Source organism: Mustela lutreola, chromosome 14 (genome assembly GCF_030435805.1).
Source record: "Mustela lutreola isolate mMusLut2 chromosome 14, mMusLut2.pri, whole genome shotgun sequence".
In the NCBI taxonomy this organism is placed as follows: domain Eukaryota; kingdom Metazoa; phylum Chordata; class Mammalia; order Carnivora; family Mustelidae; genus Mustela; species Mustela lutreola.
In genome coordinates this window covers 18,909,525-18,935,745 of record NC_081303.1, presented here as the reverse complement: position 1 = coordinate 18,935,745, position 26,221 = coordinate 18,909,525, and the positions used below count along the sequence as shown (strand labels likewise).

The 26,221-nt window shown below is 42.7% G+C and overlaps 1 protein-coding gene across 2 annotated transcripts in view; it reads right to left on the bottom strand.

Annotated features, from left to right (window-relative positions):
- Positions 1-202: 202 nt before the first annotated feature.
- Positions 203-26,221, bottom strand: part of NPL (N-acetylneuraminate pyruvate lyase) — a 34,948-nt gene continuing 8,929 nt past the window's right edge. For both annotated transcript variants that reach the window (XM_059146157.1, XM_059146156.1), the window contains exons 3-12: positions 20,879-20,952; positions 19,154-19,241; positions 17,128-17,185; positions 11,946-12,021; positions 10,151-10,243; positions 9,307-9,455; positions 9,131-9,177; positions 6,564-6,648; positions 3,796-3,835; positions 203-792 (exon numbers count right to left, since the gene is read on the bottom strand). In XM_059146157.1, coding sequence (XP_059002140.1) covers positions 608-792; positions 3,796-3,835; positions 6,564-6,648; positions 9,131-9,177; positions 9,307-9,455; positions 10,151-10,243; positions 11,946-12,021; positions 17,128-17,185; positions 19,154-19,241; positions 20,879-20,952 — 895 coding nt within the window. In that variant the 3' untranslated portion in view covers positions 203-607. The remainder of the gene's footprint in view (positions 793-3,795; positions 3,836-6,563; positions 6,649-9,130; positions 9,178-9,306; positions 9,456-10,150; positions 10,244-11,945; positions 12,022-17,127; positions 17,186-19,153; positions 19,242-20,878; positions 20,953-26,221) is intronic.

Below are 26,221 nucleotides of genomic sequence, written 5' to 3'. Positions count from 1 at the left end.
TGGTAAGAACTGAAGCAAGTTTTCACCTAACGCAGTGTGTTGGGGTAAAACTGACATCACAGTTAATTTGAAAGCAGATATTCTAGAATTAGACTGAGTAGCAAGTGAGCTGGTGTGTTAACAGTTGTGTAGAGTTCAGTAACATTGTAATTTGGCACTCAAGTAAGGGTACCTGCCTAAATGAAGTAGCTCAGAGTTGTCCTAGATTCCAAATGAGTATTTATTTAAAATCAAAGTACATTATAGTGGTTTAAATTTTTTTAAAATTTAAAATAGGATTAAGAATCAGAAATCAAGATAATGGGGGCTCCTAAAGGCCAATGGGATGAATCATTATCATTTTCCCCCCCTGATTCCATTTCATCCATATAAGCAGAAATTTCTCCACAAAAATTCTGTGAAATATTGAATGACTCAGGGCTCATGACTCCTTTTAGAGTTTTTACCCCTTCACAAAATAGAGCATTTTTAGGATCTTAGAAGGTACTTAAATCCTTGGTGATTGGGGTAAGATTTTGTTTGCTAGAAAAGAGTTTAGTTCATTTAAAAAGTCCTTGAGAAATGAATGCACCATTCAACGCACACACTCTGATTTGACAGAGAGGCACTAGCTCCAGGATTCCAAGCTTCCATCCTTTAAATCAGTGGAAGAAAGGAAATCCAGGCTCTTCAGCTTAGCTTCTGCAGCAGCAATAAACTCCCTGGAGGCTTTCTGCAGTGGAGGCCGGGGTGGGCCCATTGGAATCCCAGAGACCAGAGTCATGATGGCTTTGGTCTGTGACACCCCAAAACCTAGAAAGGAAAAATAAATAAGGAAAAGTGACTGGGACCGTCCACTTTGCCACAAACATCCTAAAACAGAGATCACAGTCTAGTGACTTCTACAATAGGATAAGGTGGAAGTAAAAGAGGGGAACATTTCTTATCACTATGGCAGACTGAGCAAAGGAAATCCCTCTTTCTGCCTTGAACATGTAGAAAAGCTGGCAAATTGTTAACAATTTGACAAACTGTAAAACAAAACAAAGGAAGACTCAAAGTCAGCCTCAAAAGGGAGAAGGAGGGACCAAAGGTATCAGGAAGAAAGAGGTCAGTGTGTGAGTTGCCGAAGCCAGGTGGTCCATGAAGATGATCTGATTCAGGGATATACGCCTGTGGATCAGAGGACACAAGACTTCATTGCTTAGGCAGAATTGAGTTCAAGCACATCTAAGAAGTCCCTGAGAAATGCACTCCTTAAGACGTTGCTGTTTTAGAGCTCATGTTATAAAGCTGGGGCAGGAATCCAACAGGAAGCCTTGGGTCTGTGCAGAGCAGGGGTCTGAAATTAAATGCCCTGGGTAAACTGGGGGTCAGCCTTCTATGAAAGGCAGTGGAAGAAAACCTGGCCTGCTGGCCTGGGGACAGAGAGGCATGAAATCTTGACTTCTGACAGGCTGTGGAGGGAAAACGATCATATGAAAGAAATCCCAAGCCTGTGCTATCGATGAATGCTGGATCCAGATTTGCATTACGCACTTGGTGTAAAAACTGTACTAAGAAATTAACCTACATACTGGTTAGAACTGGTGAAACTATAGTGTCCAACAGAGGCGAATGTAAAAATGTAAAAATAGGACAACTCTGAGCCTCAAATTGTTAAGACACTTTATAACCTACAGCTCAATGGATTCTCTAGAAAACAACAGTCTCTGAAGACAAAATCAAAGTTAAAAATTATAAAACACATGAGAAAAAAGCTGCACAAGAGCTTGCAAATGCACAACTGACAAATCCCACATCCTGGGAGTAGATGATGCACAATTCTGAGAGACCTCACAGAGATAGAAGGAGGAATAGAAGCCATAGGCTACAAGAAGGGCATATAAATAAAGAACAGGAAAATCTTGGGGTGCCTGGGTGGCTCAGTGGGTTGAGCCTCTGCCTTCTGCTCAGGTCAGGATCCCAGTCCTGGGATTGAGCACCGCATCGCATCGGGCTCTCTGCTCAGCAGGGAGCCTGCTTCCCCCTTTCTCTCTGCCTGCCTCTCTGCCTACTTGTTATCTTTTTCTCTCTGGCAAATAAATAAATAAAATCTAAAAACAAAAACAAAAACAGGAAAATTAAAAAAAAAAAGAAATGCTAGAAATGAAGAAAATATATATATTCAGTGAAATGAAATAGGACAAAGCAGAGCTGAAGATAGAATTAGGGATGTTGAAGGTAGATCTACCAAAACAATACAGCAGAAAGAAACAATACAGCAGAAATACAGCAGTTGTTTTAACCGGCTATACTTTTAGATCCCACATATGAGAAGTAACTTTGTTTTGCTAAGCTAACTAATGTAACAATTGAGCATCTGGGAGGAAACTATTAGTTTGACCAAAGATATACAGTATATTTTGATGAATGCAAAATGGCCCTTCCAGGCCTATTATAAATGGCAGAACAGGGAGCTGCCCTCACAAGAAGACTACAAGTTTATTAAGCTAACTCCCTCCTTGTCTAAACTGTGAAAAGCTCCAACCTGCTAAAGAAGTCTGAAATGATTTCTTTTTTTTTTTTTTAAAGATTTTATTTATTTATTTGACAGAGAGAGATCACAAGTAGGCAGAGAAGCAGGCAGAGAAAGAGAGAGAGGAGGAAGCAGGCTCCCTGCTGAGCAGAGAGCCCGATGTGGGACTCGATCCCAGGACCCTAAGATCATGACCTGAGCCGAAGGCAGCGGCCCAGGCGCCCACGTCCACTGAGCCACCCAGGCGCCCCTGAAATGATTTCTTTAAAGATACATTCTTTTAAATCATAAAACTTATCTTCAAGAGTCCACTTTAGCGGGGTGCCTGGGTGGCTCAGTGGTTAAGCCGCTGCCTTCGGCTCGGGTCATGATCTCAGGGTCCTGGGATCGAGTCCCGCATCGGGCTCTCTGATCAGCAGGGAGGCTGCTTCCTCCTCTCTCTCTCTCTCTCTGCCTGCCTCTCTGCCTACTTGTGATTTCTCTCTGTCAAATAAATAAATAAAATCTTAAAAAAAAAAAAAAAAAAGCAGATGGGAAACACTGTCTTTGAAGGATTAAGAGAGCGAGCAGAGAGCCCTTCAAGAATGTGGGCCATATCACGTAATAGGTGCTTGGGCTTGGGGGGAGTTGCCAGGATAAGCCAGAAAGGCTCTGAAAGGGACGTGGGTGGTCTGCCAAGAATAAAACTTAAAACTTTTCCTGGACTTGACCCAGCTTCTCAGGAAGGATCAGTCTCCTCAGAAGTGGAATGAATGGTGGCATCTGTCATCTGTGATGGGATAATATTTAGGCGACTCTGAAAAGGCTTTTCTATGCAAATTCAATGTATTTCCCTCAAATTTTACTTTGTCATATTACCCAAACCTCCATCCATTTGAGCTTACAAATGTTAATAAACTCTTTTTACATTGCAAATACTCTTGGGAGAGCTGTCAGTCATTCACAATTTAGTAAGATCTATACTCAGACTGCCTTCCTCCAAGCACTCAGGCTGAAATCAGCCAAGATGCAGTAGAATTTTAAGGAGCAGAGGCACGAACAGGGAGCGAGTGCTGAGAAGAATCAGAAGGTGGTGTGCAGAGTGGGGAGGCAAGCAAAGCGTGAAGATGGACGGACAAGGTTGTAGAAGGGTGCCAACCAGATTTACTTCACGACTTTATAGGTTGGCCCTGAGGCTAGTATCGGAAATAAAATTCTGCTTGCATCAGAACAGTGAAAAGTGTTCTTGTTGAACCCTCACAGAAAGTGATGGTCTTCCATTTCCCTAAAAGTCAAAGCAGACAAAGTAGAAAACTTACCAAGTTTGAACACAAAGTTGATAAATCTCTGAATACAAAACTGGAAAGGAAAAAAAAAATTGACAGTCAGTATCACTAAGTTATGAAAACAATGTAGAAATTTTGGAGGTCAAAGGACAGAAACCCCAAAAGAAAAAGCCCACCACCTTAGTTTTCTGAAGGCTTGTCAGAGTGGAGAAAAACCCCCAAGTGAGGATGGTTGAGATCCATCCAGGATAAGGTAGGCTCTTTTCATACACATAAGCTTTATACAAAGGGGGCCATGCAGAGAAGTGCCAAAGACAGAATTGCACAACAGAGTTAAGACGGGGGGTGGGCAGCCTTCATCATCTAACTGATCCTTATTCATCTAAACTTATCAGCTACTGTGGTTGTTTTCAAACTGGGGTATGCTAATTTCTAAGGTACTCTCTAAGATATCTAGGAGCACTTAGGAAGGCTAAGATTTATGGGAATAAATAATTTCTGGATCCTTAACTTCTGTAAGTGCTATTTTTTTTTTGTAAGTGCTATTTTTCTTAAACTAAATGAGACTAAGAATTTACATGGAGGTATAGACTGTTCAGATTTCCTTTTCGTGAGTGCTCCTCTTCCCACTTTTGAAAAAAATAAAGATGTACTTCCTATATCATTGCTTCGGCACTGCCTGTATTACTTGGGACACCTCTGGGAACTGAATAAAGGAGCAAATCAAAATATTGGTACTGGCATCGACAAAGTGAAAAAGCGATTCCTCTAGTTAACAGGTATCACGTCCTCTAAAAAATTATAGGGCTTTCAACTTTTTGCTTTCAATACTGCTTTCAATGTTGCTTCTCAGGCTGTCAGCTGAAAATCACTAAAGCATTCTATGGTTTTTAACACAACTCAAAAAACTATTCAAAGAATTGAGTGACATTACTATAACAGAATTTCTTCTATTCTTACTACTAATTTATATGAACAGGGCTTCATAGCATTGATTTCTCTAAAACCCAAAAACATAAATAGTATTGATGCTGAAATGCAACTCACCCTAGCATTAAGTAATCTTCATCCATGAACGTGTAAGCTAATTCATAAAAACAGGCTCTCATCCATTTCATTAAGAGATGCATTTTTGATTAACATTTTATGTTGTTTTAACCAATTATATACAGTCTAGTAACAAAAAATTCAGTACAGAATGAACTTTTAACACCCAGAGCCTTAAAAACATGTATATATATGTTCTTTTTTCCCTCATACACAAACTGTAGTATATTACATTCACAACTCTATATGCCGCTGCTTTTGTACACTCAATATACCATGAAATCTTTCCAGATTTATACATAGAAAATGATCTTGTCCTTTTAAGGGCTGCATATAATTCCATCGCATCACTCAAACATGATGTTTTTAACCCTTTCCTTATGGCTGGGTATCTGGGTTGCTGCTGTCTTCTGCTCTTATAAACAACACAGTACGAAGCATCTCTGTACACATGTCATTTCACTTATGTAAATACAACAGATGGCATTTAAGTTCTTGAGAATGAATAAATTCCACCCTGACTTGTTGGTCTGCTTCTTCACTTGACTGCAAGTTCCTTTACAACAGAGACCGGCCTGACCGAAGTTACGCACTTGGCTCAGCCCTTGGCATTTGAATAACGGAGTCGATGAGACACACGCACACTAGCCTTCTGTAAGAAAAGCCAGAGAATGGGGTAAGCTACACTCCTTACCAGTACCTTTTCGAGCAGGATGACTTATTTGAGTGGGACTAATGGGGGAGAGGGTGGAAGCTGGACTAGTCAAAAAAAAAAAAAAAAAAAGAAGCTGCTAAATGGAAGGGCTCCTCTCACAACCATTTCCCTGTCGATTCTGTCCTCTGGTTTCCCTCTCATACAACTCAGAACAGGCTGGAATTTTCAGAAATAATTTTCACTGGGAAGCTACACCATCGGGGCTGAGCACTATTCCAATCTGGCTTATGCCTTTCGCTCTCACTTATCTTTTTGGGATACTCCACTCAGTTATTCTTACCATCTTAAAAAATCCCTATGCCTCTTGACCTCTGATAAGTCCTTCTCTTGTGCCTATGCTGTTTCTTTCCACCTCATTCCACTGACCTCAAGCACACATACTACCCAGCTCAGAGACTGGTTCTTCCTTTCGTGAGACTCTCCACTCTCCGGACAGCTGCCTGCCCTCAGTGTAACATTAGCGGCAGCCACCATTTCTCCCCACCTCGGGTCTTCCCTGTAACCCATCAGCTCCTGCTGCTTTTCTCTTCCTCTTTCGAAGTCAGTGTCTCCTTTTAGATCACCCACTTGGCTCTTGTTTCTGCTTGGTAGATGCTTCCAGTTCTCAACACGTGGCAGGTGAAAATGACTGACCTGCTCTGACTTTGGATTGAGTCTCCCTGTTCTGGGTTACCAGCGTCACGGCTTCTTCATATACTCTGGTGACTTGGGTGTGAAGTCCTCAAGGGGATGGCATGTGGTCATTTCTCCAGAACGCTATCGCTATTATTTTATAGTCACAAAAATACTTTGAACATAAAGTAAAAGTAAGATCGTTTCTAGGAGGAACACAGAGAAAGATCATTCCTGTATGGGGCCTGTCCTGATTGGACACGTGGGGAACACAGACAATCGGGATAGGTTTGGCTTTAAACAAGAACAGGTAAGAAGCAGAAGGAAAGTAAAGAAAGAGGCAGTGAGGCAATTTTAACAAGGGCAGGTGTGCTAGGAGTGCTGGTGAGAGAGAATAAGGACTAGCCAGCGGGAAAGAAAAATTAACCTGATGGTTCAGGGCTGAAGAGAAGTCCTTTCGTTCAAAAGCCTCCAACATCTGGTTTGTCTTTTTTCCCAGGTAGTTATAGGTGCTGGAAAGAAAACAGTACACACTGCAGGATCAGTAACTCAGTGGGAGACACCTAAATCTTCAAGTCCCTTTGATGCCTAAAAGGGAGAAATATACCAGGCCTTCCAGAAGTCTATTTTTTGGCCCTAGTCTATTAGAGATCAGGTGTCTTCGCTTCTGAGTTATCTAGCAACAGTAAGCGGTGCCAAGAGGAGGCACAGAATACCAAAGAGGATAAAGAAAAAGAAGAAAAGTGGGAAAAGGATAAAGTGAGAAAAAAGGGAAAAAAGCTAGAGATGGAGGTGTATTTGGTAGGGAGGGACTGAAGCCAACACCTGCCCCAAGGCACACGCACAGGCACAAAGCTAGACTCGAACTGTGGGTAAAATGTAGTATCTGAGAGGAGGCCGAAAAGCCTTATGCTGAGGAGCTGGGTGAAAGGGGCAAATCCCAGCAGATCATCGGAGTTCCCTGCCGGTTTATGTATTACCTGCAGTACGTGCGCTTACACAATTTATATATTACCTAGAGACTACTTTCTAATAATATTAATGAAGATGATAATAAAATGAGAGATCATTTATTGTCTATTGTGTTCCCGGGGCCTGACATAAATCGTGTCTAATTCTCTCAAAACCCTGGCTTCTGTTTGGTTGTGAAGAAACTATGACTTACAGAAGGCTACACCATTGTGGCAGAGGCTTTCGTCATTTCATGCTGCCATCTGCTACCACTCAGCAAAAATGCAGGTGAGAATAAGTCATTTGATCTGATAAAATGTGGACTTAAAAAAATAATATCCAACTCTACCAGTAAAGACAAATACCTTAGACGAATGACCGAATTCTTCGAGAAATCAGCAGGGTAGACGTTTACAAACAAGTTTCTAAAACTTCTCATATAAGTCAGTCTTACAAAAATACATTTATCTTGATATATCAAAAATAGAATGCTGTTGGTATTTCATACATGGAGACCCTGGAGTAAACAGCAAGGGATTCCAAGAACGTGAAGTTCACATTATCTTCTGGCAATAAAATAAGGAAAAATAAAATATAATAGCTGAGGTAAGTCACTTACAGATGTGAAACACTCCTAAGTCACAATATGTCTGAGGAGTTTCAGAATGCTAAAATTCAAATCCCAGGGGTCTTAGGCATATTTAGTCAGAGAGGAATATAATTATAATTAAGAAGAAATAAAGTCTAACGAAACGTACTTCACTTACAGATTATGTTGACAGAATTAAAATGCCTAGTATGGAGGCCAAAAAACAAAAGTAAAAAAAATGTAAGAATTTCATGGTCAGCAGATCCAGGCATTCAGGTTCCCATGGTAGAAATGTCCCTGCAGGGACGCCTGGGTGGCTCAGTTGGTTAAGCAGCTGCCTTCGGCTCAGGTCATGATCCCAGCGTCCTGGGATCGAGTCCCACATCGGGCTCCTTGCTCCGTAGGGAGCCTGCTTCTCCCTCTGACTCTGCCTTCCACTCTGTCTTCCTGTGCTCGCTCTCGCTTGCTCTCTCTCTCTGACAAATAAATAAATAAAATCTTAAAAAAAAAAAAAAAAAAAGAAATGTCCCTGCAGTGGCAATGGATGTTGTGGGCCATCCTGGCCTAGTGAATAACTTACCTAACTTACTTATTCTACTTATTCTTCAACAAAGCTATGGTCAACAAGACATGTTATCAATATTATTTTGCTTCTCCTACCCTTTTCCCATAGGAAGGAAATGCACTTTCAGTTGACATGAATATTTCACTCAATCCCTTGCAGGCACGTTTCTAATGAACTGGGTAAACAAGTGCAGTGGACATGCTAATTGAATTGCCTGCCTCTGCTGAGAAGGCATCAGGCCACATGATTCTACTTTTCTGGCTGCAGCTGACTGGACTTGGGCGAGCCAAACAGGCAGTGCTATCTCGTGATACCCTGAGATGAGATTCACGACCGGGCAGCCACGACTGTCCCTGTGCATGCTGAAGTGTAGAGAGGGCACCCGGAGAGCAAAAGAGGGAAAGAGAGAGGTGTGCGGAGAGACGCAGGGGTGAGAGTCTCCAGAGGAGCACAGGTGGAGAATCATCTGTCCTGCCTGTTGAGAGCTTTGTGGTCCTAGGTTCTCACCTTAGCTGAGGCCTGGCTGCATTTCCTCCTCTTGAGTTTTACCCAATTTCCCAGTAGTTGATAATAATGTATCTTCTTCCACATTAGCTACTTTCAATGGGTTTCTGTTACTAGTAACTAAGTAATTTCTGGCAAGTTCTGTGCAGGCTCTTAGCTCAAGTTCCTCACCTCTAATTGCAACAGACCCTTCTAATAACAGTGACTGAGTTGCTAATAAACTGCTAAGCTCTACTTAATTTCTTTTTATGGAAAGACTGAGGGAAAGAAAGGCAGCTTTTATTAGGAAAGGTGTCTGTGCAAGAAGTATAAACACATATGCAGCAAATGCCTCCCTGGGGGTGCTTCGCAGTTACAAATGCTGGGAGAAATGAATCAGCCTCACCTGCCGACTGCTCCAGTTGCTCCCATCACCAGGGCACTCAACAGTTGCTAAGCAAAAACACACAGAGGATTCACTTGAATGAAAAAGAGTGAGAGAAAATATCTTGCAACCTAAACAGCTTACAAACTGTTCTGGAGGGTAACATCCCTGCTGGGACAGGCCAGTGGATAACTTACCTCATCCACCCCAAAAAGGAGAGCAAACTGTCGCTGGTGATTCTGATCAACACACTGCCCGAAGTCTAAGAGATCGGTGTCACTGAACTTCAGCCCTTGGAAGGTGGGGATCTTCTCCTGGATCCTGTCCAACAATTCCTCAGCACGAACTGCTCAAGACAGAAAATGCCTCACGAAACTGCACACGTCCAGAAAAAGTCAAGTCCCATCACGTAGAGCCCTTCATATCTGCGCTGAGTGCCAGGGGCTGTTCGCAGCTGGACGTCACTTGCCCCCACTTAGTAGTTCCTATGACTTGTTAAATTTCAGCCTCCAGGCTTCCATTCCTCGAAGACAACAGATGAATGTTTTCAAATCACAACATCTATCTTTTTTCTTTTAAGGAAGTAGAAAGGAACGGAATCCAAAAAATAATCTCCTAAGAAATTTCATCTAATTGTAACAATCCCCTTTCTGGAGAAGCACAGTAGCAATAAAAGAAAAGTCAAAAGAAGGGGTGCCTGGGTGGCTCAGTCAGTTAAGTGGCTGCCTTTGGCTTAGGTCATGATCCCATCCTGGGATCGAGTCCCACATCAGGTTTGGGCTGCACGCTCAGCAGGGAGCCTGCTTCTCCCTCCCCCTAACACTGTGTAAAAACTTTCATTATAAGATAGTGTCAATGATCGGTAGGAGTGATTTATTTTTGATAAGACTGACTTATTTTGGAGCCAATTTGAACTACCTGGTCAACAGTTTTATGCTTTTGTGACCCGGGGTGGAGGGTAATGGAGTGGGAGTTTGTTACTGAAACAGGGTAAGATGTGAGAGATGGAGGGAAAGACACACGGGGAGAAACATTACTTACTCTTTATCCCTGTCAAGGCTGGAATGTGATAGTAATAAAATGGCAATGCTGGGGCAGCAGCGGCCACCTCCTTTAGGAAATTAATCAAGACATCTGAAAGAACAGCAGGAAAAGCCACCGTGTAAACAAGTATGAAACACTAACTTCCCCTGGTAAAAAATTAACCATCTATTGGAATGCAACCATCCCTCTCAGAAGGCCAAAATAAGATGATCACTTTCCTGCCATACTAAAATACTATTAAAAAACTGGTGTAAACCTTCCCACATATTAAGAGAAGCTCATGAAATAATACTCTTATCAAAGCCAGAAGCCCATCAGTAGGACTCTTGTGCTCTTATCCCAACAAGGGTTAAATGTGGTCAGTGAACAAGGAATTTGCATTAGGATCAGAATCATCAAGTTGTAACTGGGAAAATTCTACAACAAAAATATAAACATTGGCTCAAAGAGGGAAGTTATAAGAATAGTGGCACATGTCACCATAATTCCACCAGAGGTTGGCACTTCTCCAGTTTTGGGAGAAAACCAGATAGAGCAGAAGCGAATTCATTCTAGTTTACTGAGGATTTGCAATTTCCTACATCGTCCTCCGTGAGTTTTCACAGCGACATTGCTAAGGAGGATGAATAAAATCCCTCAGACCTGCTTACACTGCGGAGTGGGAGGGAGAATCTTCTGTACATCATCTGAACACTGTGATGACGTACTCTGCCCATGATAAATACTGGAGAAAATTATTATGTATAACTCATTATCTTTCTTTTTTCTTTTAGGGAAATGTATTGACATAAAATTTTTATAATCATGTGAAAAAAAGTTTTAAAATATGTTCATTCTGAATTCTCAAAATAGCAGTATTTACATCACTTATCCTATATTAACAGTTATTTTCTCTCTACCAATACTAGATGAATTTCACAATTACTTTGACCCAATTACATTTAGCTTTGATTTTATTTAATCATGCATGCAATCATGGATTGTCTGTCTTCAATCCTTTAAAAATTTGTACTTCTTTGTTTGCTAATCAGAAGGATTAAAAAGACTCAGTACACTTGGAAGCCACAAATAATTGCTGTAGAGAAAGCAGAGAAGGAGGGGCGCCTAGGTGGCTCAGTGGGTTAAGCCGCTGCCTTCTGCTCAGGTCATGATCTCAGGGCCCTGGGATCGAGCCCCGTATCAGGCTCTCTGCTCAGCAGGGAGCCTGCTTCCTCCTCTCTCTCTGCCTCTCTGCCTGCTTGTCATTTCTCTCTGTCAAATAAATAAAATCTTAAAAAAAAAAAAAAAAAAAAAAAAAAAAAAAAAAAAAAAAAAAGAAAGCAGAGAAGGAGAAAGCAATTAACTTGGTATTTTGGAAGACAATGGATCTTTCTCTGAAATCTCCCTCTAATTCATTACTCACCCTACCTTGACCAGAACATGAAGTCTCAAGATGCCCATCACTTATATTCCTCTTTTTTTGAGAAAAATGACCCATGCTTTGCCATGTGGCTCTGACACTACACAACCGACTGGACTAGGAGTGGATGCCTAACCTGCACCTGGAGGTTGACCTGGGGCTTGGTGGATGACCCAATCAGATTACTTGGTAAACGAGCTGAAGCCCTTCTTAAAGGGGTCGTTTCTTTTATGGATTCAGGGAGACCAAATATTCTGGACAGTTGCTGCACCACCGCAACTTCACGCCGTCGGTCCACACAACTTTACTTCCAGGAGTTCAGTATGACCATTTTGAATGAAGGCCAAAGAAGTGGACCACGTGAGGCCCCACGTGTTTGGACGACCTGCTTACCTGTGTTCCCTGGCTTGAGAAAGAAAGGTGCAAGGACAGCGATGCCATCAGCTCCTATTTCTGCGGCATGTCGGGCCTTGAAAAGAAGAAGACCTTTATGGGTCTGGTCCCAATTCTGATGTTTGTGGGTTGAGGGGTGGTTTCCCCTCATCAACAGGAAATTCTCCAATACCAGCTGCATGTCCTGCAAGCTTACTCAACTCTGATACTATCTACCTGGAGACAGAATCAGACTGCACAGGTTAAGGGCTCAGTCTTACAAGACGACCCTGCTTCCCTGAACTTCAGATGTTAATCACAAGTCCAGGTCATCACCTGTGCTTCTGACCAACTGGCTACAGACTTGGGAGGTTCTAACGATCCCCTCCTTGGGCTCACAGAACTCAGGGGAACATTTGACCAGCAGTTTATTAAGGAAGATATAACTCAGGAGCAGCCAGGTAGAAGAAATGCACAAGACAAGGCATGGAGAGAGGGCCTGTAGTTTCCATGTCTTGTCCAAGTGTGGGTGTGCCACTCTCCCCGAATTTCCACATGTTCACCAACCTGGAAGCCCTCTGAAACCTGCCCTTTTGGGTTTTAATGGAGACCTCACTGCATAGGCATGGCTGATTTCATCACTGGCCACTGGTGATGGATTCAACCTCCAGTCCCTCCTTTCTCCCCAGAGGTGGAGGTCGGGTAGGACTGAAAGTTCCAGCCCTCTGATCACACGGTTGGTCTCCTGGCAACCAGCCCTCATCTTCAGTTGCTTTCTAAAAACCACATCATTCATACAATAAGAGACAGTTTTATTGTTCTCATCACAGAAAACTGCAAGAGTGTTAGGAACTCTGTGCCAGAAACTGGACAAAGACCATATATATATATATATATTTATTTATTTATTATAAATCACAATATCACAACTATCTTGGAATAAGTGACCTACTACATTTGCCTATATCTTACATACTGAGAGTAGCAACAAACCTCAAATTTGCCAACAGATGCATCACTAGAGAGAAGAAAATAAGCCAAATTTAACAATGAATGTCAGCAGGAAAAATCCCAAATTGCAAAGTAGAGAACCTGGGTGGAGGTGACCCGTGCATTTAATCTTATACTTCTTCAGACTTTGTCAGCACAAAAAAAACCTTGCTAACAGAGATATGAGTGTTTCATTGTAATAATTATAACTATTATTAGAGAAACTTGCAAGTGTAATTTCTCTTCTGGTGTTCAGCCCATTTGATGATGCTGTCTTTCCTGCCCAATGATATAATAGTCATATTTTAAAGTTTATTCTAAATTTATTTAAAATTTTTAACTTATGGATTGGGAATGCAGTTGAAAAATTTTAAGAAGAAAAAGATTATGCACATAAAGGAAGATACAGTGTACCACTATTTTAGGGTTTTTTTAAATTCCTCCAGAAAAAAAAGACCATTTCCTTCTGCTGGGCCCTTAAAACATTCTTAACTATTTTGAGACCTAAAATCTACTACATTGCAAGACAGTGTGTACAGTGACAATTCTCAAATAGAATGAGTTCCTACAGGCGGGTGTGAGATCTTACTCACTCTCGTGTATAGTTAGTGAATTATGGTGATAAGCACATAGCAGGGACTTGCTGAGTCCTTCAGAACATGTCCCCCTACCTAAAAGGGAAAAATATTTCTCTCTAAGACTTTAATAATATCTATCTCTACTAGATGGGATTAGCTTCCTGCAAAAGTAGGAGAGCCAAAGAGAAGACCGGGATACAGTCCAAAGACCAATTGTGACATTGGGTTTAATTTCATTAACACCAATTGGATGTTATATATTTCAATCATTTGTTTAGCACTCTGTTAAGGACAAGACTAGAAGGATAACCTTAGCTGAAAATAAAGAAAAAGGAAATAGCTAAGAGACAGTTAATGGCAGTGCCCGTTCAAACAACATCCAATGGAGTTATGCCTAAGCAAATACCAAATTACAGTCTCATTGGCAAGATTATCCACATAGTAAGGGATTATCCCTATAGCAGGAGGATTACCTCTATACTAAGATTATCTCTGCTCTATTCTAGAGCTCAGCCTGATGGATGACAATCTTTCCTGTCATGACAAAATGTTAAAATTTATATCACACATAGGAAAAAAAAATCAATTAAAAAGAGATGAAAACAAATCTCCTACATCACACTACCTTAATTGAAAGGCCTATTGTAAGAACAAATCATGCATCAGAAGGATAAATCAAGTCTCCACGTTTTGATTCTAGACTTATTAAGCAACAACATAGCAATATGCCTTCCCTTGTGGCATGCCTGACAATAGTGAATTACGACTTTGCAAATATATATTATACATCCCATTTCTTTTTTTTTTTTTTTTTTTAAAGATTTTATTTATTTATTTGACAGAGAGAAATCACAAGTAGATGGAGAGGCAGGCAGAGAGAGAGAGAGAGGGAAGCAGGCTCTCAGCAGAGAGCCCGATGTGGGACTCGATCCCAGGACTCTGAGATCATGACCCGAGCCGAAGGCACCGGCTTAACCCACTGAGCCACCCAGGCGCCCCAATACATCCCATTTCTAAATTCAGTAATGAGAAACAAAGAGAACCCATCAGGAAGATGCTGGGGCTAGATCAAGTCACTGTAATCTTTGGAATCAGAATACATAAATTCTGAAAGTATGGTGAATTGAGTAGTGGTCCAGGTACTGGACCATCTGGTAAATACCTCAACACTTTCAAGCTTTCTTTTTTCACCCAATTCACGAAGTCCTCAAAACAACCAAGTCATGTACTTTTCTCCCAGAAAGTGTTACTCCTTCCATTCCTGCCCTGTGCGCCACCTGATCTGCTAATCTCTAAACCTGGAGCAATCCAGCTGTTTGTATTCTGGAACCTATGTTCTGGTTGGAGACTGTACCTAGAAAGAAATTTTCACGACTTAGTTGAATGGTAGTAAGACAAATTTATGACTTATGACTTCAGTTGGTCTTTAGCACCATTCAGTTAGGGGTGCCTGGCTGGGCCAGTTGGTAGAGCAAGGGACTCCCGATGTCAGGGTCGGGAGTTCAAGCCCTATGCTGGCCATAGAGCCTACTACAAAAAAAAAAAATTTGTTTAATTGCCACAAAACCATATAAAATTTACCATGTCAATCATTCTTAAGTGTTCAGTAGTTTTAAGTTATAATCACATTGTTATAAAACAGATCTTTAGAACTTTTCATCTTGCAAATTTGAAACTCTAGACCCACTAAATAATTCTCTCTTCCTCTAGCTACTGGTAACCACCATTCTACTTACTGTTTTTATGAATTTGACTATTTTAGATACATCATTTCAGAGGAATCATATAGTATTGTCTTTTATTTTATTTATTTATTTATTTATTTGATAGAGAGAGATATCACAAGTAGGCAGAGAGGTAGTCAGAGAGAGAGGAGGAAACGGGCTTCCTGCTGAGCAGAGCCCGATGCGGGCCTTGATCCCAGGACTCTGGGACCATGACCTAAGCTGAAGGCAGAGGCTTTAATCCACTGAGCCACCCAGGTGCCCAGTATTTGTCTTTTAGTGACAGACTTATTTAATTTAAACATAATGTCCTCAAAGAGGTTCACCTATATTACAGCATGTGACAGGATGGATTCCCGTCTTTTTTATGGTTGAATAATATTCTATTGTATTGTTAAAAAAAAATCCACAGGACCCAAATGGAGTCACTTACATTAAGGCCCCATGTCAGCAAACCAAGATTTAACACCTAACCTGGCTGTAGTTTCAATCCTCCCAGGAATGTAATCTTTATTTTTTTTTAAAAAAGATTTTATTTATTTATTTATTTATTTGACAAAGAGGGAGAGAGAGATCACAAGTAGACAGAGGCAGGCAGAGAGAGGAAGGGAAGCAGGCTCCCCAGTGAGCAGAGAGCCCGATGTGGGGCTCGATCCCACAACTCCGAGATCATGACCTGAGCTAAAGGCAGAGGCTTTAACCCACTGAGGCACCCAGGTGCCCTGGGAATGTGATCTTTAAACTGTCAACATGGAATTTCCTGGTCAGCCCTAGGAAATCCACAATCAGACCTCCACCTTTCCCCCTTGGAGGGTGACCTTGCTTAAAACAATGTGTTCTTTGCTAATAATTTCCTTTTTCTTGCTCCTTCTGTCTTTAAAAACCTTTCCTTTTCCACAGCTCGACAGAGCTCTTTTCTATTTGCTAGAATGGATGCTGCTGGATTCATTCAATAAAGCCACTTTGATCTTCCAAATTACTCAGTTGTATTTTTGTCCTTTAATAGTAGGTATATACCATATTCTGTTTATCTATTCATCCATTGACGGGTATTTGGGTCGCTTCTGCATCTCTCTATTATAAATAATGCTGATATGAGCATGGGTAGGGACAAAATTTCTGTGTTTCAGTTTTCCTTCCCATTCCTGTGGGCAGCAATTCTCAATTTTTACCGCTTTTCACATCTGAATCCCATCTTCCTTTATGCCCAGCAGATGGCTTTGCCTTTTGCTTCCTAGAGACACTGAGGTTGGCTCAAGTTCTTCTCCTTATTTGCAAACTGAGCTACATCTATACCCACCCCCACTTGGCTCAGAGGAAGAGGTGTCTCTGTCTCCTACTCCAAACTCTGCTATAGGAATTAGTCACTCGGGCTACACTCATTATGGCTGTGTCTGCTCCTGGATCGTGAGCTCTGACACCGCACATCTCATATTCCCCAATAACAGCATCCAGTATATAGCAAAAATGGTATTGGGTTTAACTTCAGCATAAAAAAGGAGCCCCTTCCCTTATTCACAGTCTAAAAGAACCCCAAACGAATAAACAAATAAACAAATACTAACAATGGACTCATAAAAACAGAGAACAAACTGGTAGTTGCCAGTAGGGAAATGGGCAAAATAAGTGAAGGGGATTAAGAGGTACATACTTTTAGTTATAAAATAAACAAGTCACAGACATGAAAAGTATAGCGCCTGGAACGTAGTCAATAATATTGTAATAACGTTGTCGGGTGACAGATGGCAACTACACTTATCCCAGTGAGCACTGAGTAATGCACAGAATTACTGATTCACTATGTCGCACACCTGAAATTAATATAATATTGTATATGTCAACCATACTCCCATAATAAAAGGAATAGGAGGCCCCTGGAGTGGTCTCTCCCAGATGGACTTACGTACATACCAGTTCTTGTGATTCTTTCAAGCTCAAGGCTCCTACGTGAATTACCACCTGATCCAACCTATAAAAGAGGAAACACTGTTGTATCACTTGGAAGTTTACAGGAATGCAGAAGGGCTGAACTACCCCGGGTTGTGCTGGTTTTGGCAGTTAGCTAATGGCCCTCTAATCTCAACCCCCAAACTATTAAATTCTATGGTGGTCTATTTAAAATTAGTCTAATGAGGGATTTAAAAAAATGTCCAGGGAGTAAAGTTTTGACACCAAGAGTCAGTTCATCAGTATGTGAATGCGTGTTTGGACAAAGCACTGTTTTAGATGGTGTGTTGCTGGTGATCTGTGCGTGGAGACTGGGGTAACATGGAGGTATTTCTGGTTGGGGATGAAAATAAAGAGGTTCTTCAAAGAGTACAGCCAGGAACAAGTCACATGAGAAATGAATTCACTGTAGAAAGCTTTTTCCTGTCTTGTAATTCCTCAGAATTTGGCTTCTTCTGAGAGGTTTCCTCTGAAGACCCCACTATTCATCTTTGGGGGTGTTCCATCCGCCCCACGGGTGGAGGTCACAGTGAGCCTGGTGTTCCCAGAAGAGGATTAATAGAACTCAGTTGTGAGTCCAGTCACCCCAGCGACTCTTCTGAGGGACCATGAATAACGCACATGCCATTTTTCAAGGGATGGAGACACGGCGGTCTTGTTTAGGCCTGCTCACTGAGTCCCTAGTGACTCCTGACTTGTTGTGTCTCAGGTGAAATGGGGGCCCCACTAAGGAAGTATTGTGATCAGGGTTGCATTTTTAAAGATTTTATTTATTTATTTGAGAGAGAGACAGAACAAGGGAGGAGTAGAGGGAGAGGGAGAAGCAGACTCCCCACTGAGCAGGGAGCTGGAGGTGGGGCTCAATCCCATGACCCTGGGATCCTAACCTCAGCTGAAGGCAGATGGCTGACTGAGCCACCTAGGTGCCCCAGGGCTGCATTTTTAAAGGTTAAGACCTCTGAAAGGAGAAAGGAAGGCTGACTCAGAGGCTCTTACTCTTATCAGCTGCTTTTCTGAGCGGCCTCCTGAAACCTTTCACACCCCTTCTCCTGGCTTAGGGTTAAACGAAGCCATTCATTCCTTCTCCCTTCCACCCTGATGCTAGGTGCTGCTAGAGAAAACCACCCTATGGCTTTCATCCCAACTCGTTCTTTTCCAATTCGGGAGAACGAGGCTCCAAAAAGCCTTCTGGTCAACATGACTTACTTCCCTTCCAATTCTGTGCAGTGGCTACTTCAAATCTGGACTGTTCTCAAGCAAATTTCAACCCAACCCTTGTTCCTGGCAGATGTGCTCACTTACAACACACAAGAAATACACAGAGGCCTCATACACAGATTACCCCACTTTTCCTCTTCTGCATCGCCATGCTTGGCCACATCCTGGCCCATGCTTCCCTCCTAGCTTCTGGGCTGTCCTCTAAAGTTACACTACCTACTTGTGGTTTTGTTTCAACCCCCCAACCCAGACCTTCCCATCAAAGGTATCAGCTGCCTATGCATTCTTATTCTCTTTGCAGATAACTGTCTTTTCAGCAGAGAAACATGCTCAAGACTTCCCCAGTTTAAAACAAACTTCCCTTCTTTCCACCTTGCTTCCTCTTCCCTCATCCACCGCTCCATCTCTCCTTCCCTTTACCAGAAAATGTTCTGAGAATGAGCTGTGCTCGTCGCCCCCACACCCGCACCTCTGCAGCGGTCCACCCACCCATAGCTCCCTGCGGGCCTCTCCTGTTTCGCCAGCCCGGCTGGCTCTGCACTCTCCGAGGTCATTGGTCACAGTCACTGCAAGTTCACTGAGCAGTCTTCTCAGCCCTCCATCTACTGACTTTCATAACATCTAAAATTTATTACAAATGTGGTGATGAAACAGCATCCCCATGCTTCAAGCCTGACCTCTGGCCAGAAGGTGGGAGGCTGTGTCATCAGGAAAGAGCTGTCCTCCAGGCAGCTCTGTGGAAGGGCGCCCTTATCCTGATGACGCCACTCACTTGTTCCGCCCTTGGGTCACCCACTCCTCTGCGACCTGGCGACGCTCTGAGACGCTCAGGGACAGGCCTTCTCCGGTCGTGCCATTCACTGTTTCAAACAGAGAGTCAGTTAGTGGGGCCAACCCATTCCTTTTGCTCTTCCAACACGGACACAGGAAGTGCAGGGTCAGAACTCCTTGCTTAGGGGAAGGGACATGGGGACAGATCAGAGGTTGGAATCTAGAGGGGAAATGCCACATTTCCATTTTTATCTAAGATTCTCTTCTTCCCATCTTCACCTTGTTCCAAGCAGTGGGAAGCTTAATTATGACTTGTAATGACAAATCCGTCCTTGCTATTAGGGATGGAGAGTGAGTATTTGAACACAGACTGAGATAACTGCCCTCATTTTAGGCAAATATCCAATCACACCACCTAATTCTATTATCTGGGCTTGAATGGCAGGAAAATCACCACCACCCAATACTGGGCTGTCAAAGGGTCATGAGGACAGTGGTGCGTACTACAGATCTACAAAGACCTCACTCTATAGTTTAGCATGACGGTAGCAATCTAGGACAATTTTTTCAATGTAATTCATAAGAAAACACCAAAGATATTAATATTTCTTATTTAAGCACTCTTATAATAGCTACTCATTCTCACAACAGCCCTGCAAAGTGCAAATGATTCTTCTCATTTATAGATGCAAAGATGAGATTTTCAATCACTAAATAGAGTTTAGTGAAAAGTTTCCAAAATTTTCCCTTAATCTCTTAATGGATCACAGAAAGTATGCACATGGCACTAGGATACATTACTGGGCCCTAATGGATTTGGATCTCCAAATACTGAGCACTCACCTGGGGTAGAGAAGGCAGGGTGAGGGTAGGAAAGAGTGTTTTTATCACTCCTTTGGGGTCTTAAGACACTTCCAGTGTGCTGTACGAGTAGGGATGTTCCTACTTCTTCCCAATACCCAGGGGAGATCTGAGGCCCTTTGAAGGGTAACAATCAGTCTTTGCTGGCCACGGCTTGGAGCCGTAGGGGGACACCAAGTGGTTCTGTATTCAGGTTCTGGTTTTGACGTGTGCCCTGACTGCCTTTTCACAGAGTTTTGACCTGACTCAATTATGATCTTATGCTTCCAGTTCTTGAGGGACCCCTGCTGGTAGAGCAGCAGCTTGGAAAAAAGCTGTGGTGTCCAGTCTAAGGGGCAAAGCACCTACAACACCACACAAAGGGGCAACTCGGTCACAGGTAAGTACAGTTCTCGGGCCTTGAGTGTACAAGATGTGATTTGAATCCATCGGCTATGAAATAAGTGAGTGTAACTGCTGGACCTGTGAGTCTTTTGCGTGCTGCCTTTAGAGTCTTTCCACAGTTACCACATGAAAGGCCTGGGTGAGACACAAAAAAGCCCATTCTTAAGAGACAGAAGTCTGGATTTCGCTGTTACTCTACCATTTTTGGCTAAGTGCCTTTAGGCACCCTAAATACATCTAAATACATCCGAGCCATAGATTATCTGTTTTGAAGGTATACCATCAAACTAGGAAATCTCTTGAGGTGCTTTCCAGGTCTAAAACTGATGAGTCTCTAGATTCACAAATTTACTTAGCTTAACCAGGCTCAGTCATAACCTATGACACAAGACACTGTGACCTCCTAACTAGCAACCAGGTGAGAGCTGCTTTCTAAGAACCGGGATAGAGAAGTCTAGAGAAATGTCTGAAGATGACTCACCAAAAATACTCTTCACTCCCTGTTCCTCCACAAGATAATCCACATACCGACCGATGACTGAAAAGTTGATTTCTCTACAGGACACAGGAAAAAAAAAAAAGGGAAAAAAAGCATATTTAGTCTTCAGATTATGATTCGACCACTCCTCAAATCTATAAATTGCTCTTTTGTTAATAGTTATTAAAAGTCCACCCAGGGGCACCTGGGTGGCTCTGTGGGTTGGGCCACTGCCTTCGGCTCGAGTCATGATCTCGGGGTCTTGGGATTGGGCCCCGCATCGGGCTCTCTGGTCAGCGGGGAGCCTGCTTCCCCCTGCCTCTCTGCCTACTTGTGATCTCTCTCCCTCTATCAGATAACTGAATAAAATCTTAATAAATAAATAAATAAATAAAATAAAAGTCCCCCCAGCCATGTTACACTAAGTGAAATAAGTCAGTCAGAGAAAGACAAATACCATATGATTTCACTCGTATGCAGAATTTAAGAAAGAAAACAGATGAACATAGGGGAAGGGAAAGAAAAATAAGACTAAAACAGAGAGGGAGGCAAACCATAGGGAACAAACTGAGGGTTGCTAGAGGGAAGGCGGTGGGTGGATGGGGTAGCCCGGTGATGGGCGCTGAGGAGGGCACTTGATGTAAAGAGCGCTGAGTGTCAAACGCAACTGATCAATCACTCAACTCTACCCCTAAAACTGATAATACACTATATATTAACTAAGGTGAATGAAAAAAAAAGTCTGCTTAGCCAATATGTAAAATACTTAACTTGCTCTAAATAATGCCTGGATTGTTCCTTGTTGTTTTGAGCCTGGTGATTTCTCTACTTATCCTTAGATGCCTCACTGACATAAGCAACAACATTATTTTATCACAAAGGCTTTACCCCCTGTAAATTTAAACATCCCCACGAGTAACATTTAAAAATTAATTATTTAATAATCTTGTGCCCTTTTGGGGAAGAAGGATGATTGGGGCCATGGTTAAATGAGAATTTAATATTTTCCACTTGGTGAAAAGCAAACATTTTTTAGGCTTACAAGATAGGAAAGTCCGATCTTGATAATTTAAGAATTTTTGCACTTAATGTTTGTGACAGCAAATGAAAGCTTCAGTGGTATTTGCCAGTTTTTTTTTTTTAAAGATTTTATTTATTTATTTGTCAGAGAGAGAGAGAGAGAGAGAGAGAGCAAGAGCGAGCACAGGCAGAGTGGCAGGCAGAGTCAGAGGGAGAAGCAGGCTCCCTGCGGAGCAAGGAGCCTGATGTGGGACTCGATCCCAGGACGCTGGGATCATGACCTAAGCCGAAGGCAGCTGCTTAACCAACTGAGCCACCCAGGCGTCCCCTGGTATTTGCCAGTTTTAATCAATGAGGATTACACTGGAGAGGAACTTTGCTCTCACCGCCTCTCAAAGCACAGTCTGTGGAAGAGCCGCCTAGGGATCTGGGGCGTCTGCAAGAAGGTCAAAGTCCCAGGCTCCACACAGTCCTACTCAGTCAAAATCTGCATTGTAACAAGATCCTCCTGTGATCTGCGTATACTCAGCGGTTTGAAGGGCAAAGACCTTGTAAGGATCTGATGCTTAAGGCAATAAGGGTTCTTTTCCTTAAAATCAAATTGATTTTTAAAATCTAGAAATTGACATACACACATCATATAAAGTGACCTATTCTTAACCAAAATGCAGGGGAGAACGACGGGGTGGAGAGTGAAAATCCAAAGGAAAACTGTGGCTATGGCTCTACCGGGTGTCATAGGTCACCAAAGCCATGGTTATATTGCCAAGGACAAAAAGTGCTAGTAGGCTCCATTTACATTTTTGTCAATGGGGGCCCCGAGAATCCTTGTTTAATTTCAAACTTATTAACATCCTTTTACTTTCTGTATTCCTTAACAAACCAAACCAAAACAAAAAAATTGGATGCATACAGAAAACAAAGACATCAAAAGGTATTTGTCAAAGGTAACAGGAACAGAAGGGATAAAAGCAAAGAATGCACAGGTGATCACTGTCCACAACATGCCAATGACATCTAATCCAGCCACTTGGGAAGAGTGCGCTTGGGGCACTGTAAGGCCCCCAAGGGGAGCACACTCCCTCCATGATGGCTCGAGGTACTGTAGCACTGCCCTCCCTGCCCACTTGCTCAAATGCCAAATCCTGGCCTCTCAGTCTTGCTGAGCAGAGAGGCTCCCTGAAGGCACGACAGGAACAAACTTAGGTTGTTCTCACCTAAAGGGAGGAAAGGCACGTTATCTGCCTAGACAATCTATGTCAACACCTTCCTTTAGGTTAGCTTGACCTGCTCAACTTGAAACGTCCACACCTTGGACAGTCCTGACCATTTGGAACCTGCTCCTGGTTCCAAGCTTCACCGCTTGCCATAAGCTCTGAGTTGCAGGAACAATCAGCAACAGCTTTGTTTGCAGGCTATAAACCCCGATTTTGACTTGCGATGTCCCCCTACCAAAGCAAGCAACAAGGAAACAGCTCCTAATCACACTTTCCAATCACAGACTGGAAACAGGAAATACACCTAGTGGCCACAGCTTATGCTGGAATCACAGATTCCAATGCAATGGCTCCCAAGCACTTTCACTGAAGTCCTGGCACCTCCCCAATTCCATCCCAGCCCCGTATTCAAGATCATCTGGAGTGGGCCTGGCTTTTTCACAGAGGAGGAGCCTGGAGAGGTCTGAATGGTCAAGGGCTGGTAGGTACTGTACTCTGTCTGATGTGTGTTCTTTTGGTTTAATCTAATGCTTCATCGTTTGGTAAGGGAATCTAGAGAGCTTGTTTCTATTTTCAGAAATACTTAAGGAGAGAAACTGTTTCTGTTGGGGGATGTAGGTATATATCCCCAGTGTGGACACTAAGCTCAGTAGGGGCCTACACCACCAAGTCGGCCTCTAGTGGCCAGTCTACTATGCGTGCTCCGCATTCTACCTGGCTCCAATGAAACACCTGGCCATTAGGACTGTTACTGCTTCTCATGATGAAACCCGGCAATACTTCAAATACACCTCATACCCTCATCAAAGTTCACATCTCTATTACCACGAGGATCATTTTGTAAATTGTTTATGCCACCCTCCAGGCTAGAGCAAGGACTTCCTGAAGGTAGGCACGGCGCCTTTTACACCTGACTATCCCTTCTCTGCACCTGCATAGTGCAGAAGCTCAAGGAGGATGAAACACCCATGATCTCTGCCTTCAAAGCGGCTTATCTCCACACCTGCAGGATCCACATAAACTCCATTATTAACTGAGGAAAGGAGATGGCTAGAATATTAAGGAATATTAAGGACTAGAGTAACTAGAATATTAAGGAATGTATGTTGAGGGCTATGATTGAAAGTATATAGGGATTCAGAAGAGTCAGAAGAGGGTCTCATCTTTCCAGTTAGGGAGGCTGGGAGAGAAGATTTCTTTTTCTTTTTTTTTAAGATTTTATTTATTTATTTGACAGACAGAGAAATCACAAGTAGGCAGAGACACAGGCAGAGAGGGGAAGCAGACTCCCCGCAGAGCAGAGAGCCCGATGTGGGGCTCGATCCCAGGACCCTGGGACCATGACCTGAGCCGAAGGCAGAGGCTTTAACCCATTGAGCCACCCAGGCGCCCTGGAAGAGGAGATTTCGAGGAGGAGGTGGTTATGGAATAAACAGGATGAAATTCTGCACACTTCCTTCCCCCTGACGTTCTTGAGTTGCTGTCTGTCTGGCCCTGCCTGTTCTGGCACCCTTCTCTTTCCACAGAGTTGGCTGCACCCTTAGGCAGATGTAGGCCTGCATGTGAAATCCACGGTTCCTTCTCCTTCCTCAGTGAACTCCATACTTCTCTCTGTGGCTTCAGTGAAGTGACTTCTATTTACACTCACCCCCTACTCCTTTAGGCTTTGTTGGATGATGGCTACAATTTCCCTCAGGTTAGGGGTGCTAACGGGTGATACATTATCTATCCCTTAAAGAAAGCAGTTTGTTGCTTCTTACAAAATGTCCCTAGCCTACAAGAGTGACACTAACAGTAGAATTTCTGGGCAGTGGCAGAGTCACACCAAAATGTCCTTGGACAGATGGTTTTTTGGAACTACCGAGTCCTCTTAGAGAGAGAAAAAGGTTGAAAAGAGATGGCTCCTAAATGTGTTTTGACTTTCCCAATGCTATTAAACATTTGTTTTCTGGTTTAAAAACAAACAAACAAACAAAAACTGAAAAGCCAGATCTGATAAGACCAGGCCTGTATTTCTGTAGAGCACCAAATGGTGGGGGAAGAGCCATGGCTGCCCCCTTTGGAGGCTCAGAAGCCCCCAGACCACCTCAGGGATTTCAGGTCTCTGCCTGACTAGAGGGGCAAGTTTGCAGTCCTTGGCACTGTTGCTCAGTGGCTACAGTCACAAGTGAGCACAGGGAAATCACCCAGAGCTGTTATCCTAGCTGTCACAAAGGTACCCCAACAGCAGGGCCAAGGTAGGAGCAGGATAATTCTCTCTGGGGACCTTGTTCCCTTCCTTGTTTTCCCACTGTAATCTGCCTCTCTGTGGTGGGTGGGCAGCCCCTGTAGCAGCTATCTGGAAGTCACTAGAGATAGTGGGAGCTGTAAGATTGGATTATTTCCTCCTCACTGGATGGCGGTCTGGGGCTCATTGCTCGTGAAAGTGAGAGATGGCACAAGCCAGTTCTCTTCCAAAGGCAGGACTCGCTTTCCATGGCCTGTCTCTTCCTTTGTGAGCCCCAAGAACACATCTCAGTATTAGCCTCTTCAGGGCTGAATGACTCTGAACCAAATACATTGCTTGCTGAAGTCACTCCCCTACTTAATTCCAATTTAGTATCTTAATTTCAACTCCCATAGGTTCAGATTCTTTGCCTTAGGTCCATGATTTTCTCTTAATTTTTCATGCTATAGAAGCTTTGTCATTTATTTTTGAGAAGTACACACAATAAAAAAGGACAGGAAAAACCCACTCATTATCTCCTTGGAGATGATCACTCTTATTAGTTTGATATTTTCTATTCATAAACACACAATGCAGGATTTTCTTAAATGAATATGGCCATATTGTACAAATATTGTAATTATTTTTTCACTTAGCATGCCATATTGAGTATTCTCCCACATCTTCAAACATTCTGTTCCTATACTGGCTACACGGCATTTCACTGCATGAATGAAAAGAATTTAGCCAATCCTCTACCTTTGGACTTCAGTTTACTTCCAAACCATGTAAGAGGAGAGAATGTTTATCTAATTATTTTTGCAACAAATTGAGGCCCTGAGTGGATAAAGTCTGAAACAGCATGTAGGCTGTATCTCTTTTCTTAGGACAGAAGAGTAACAG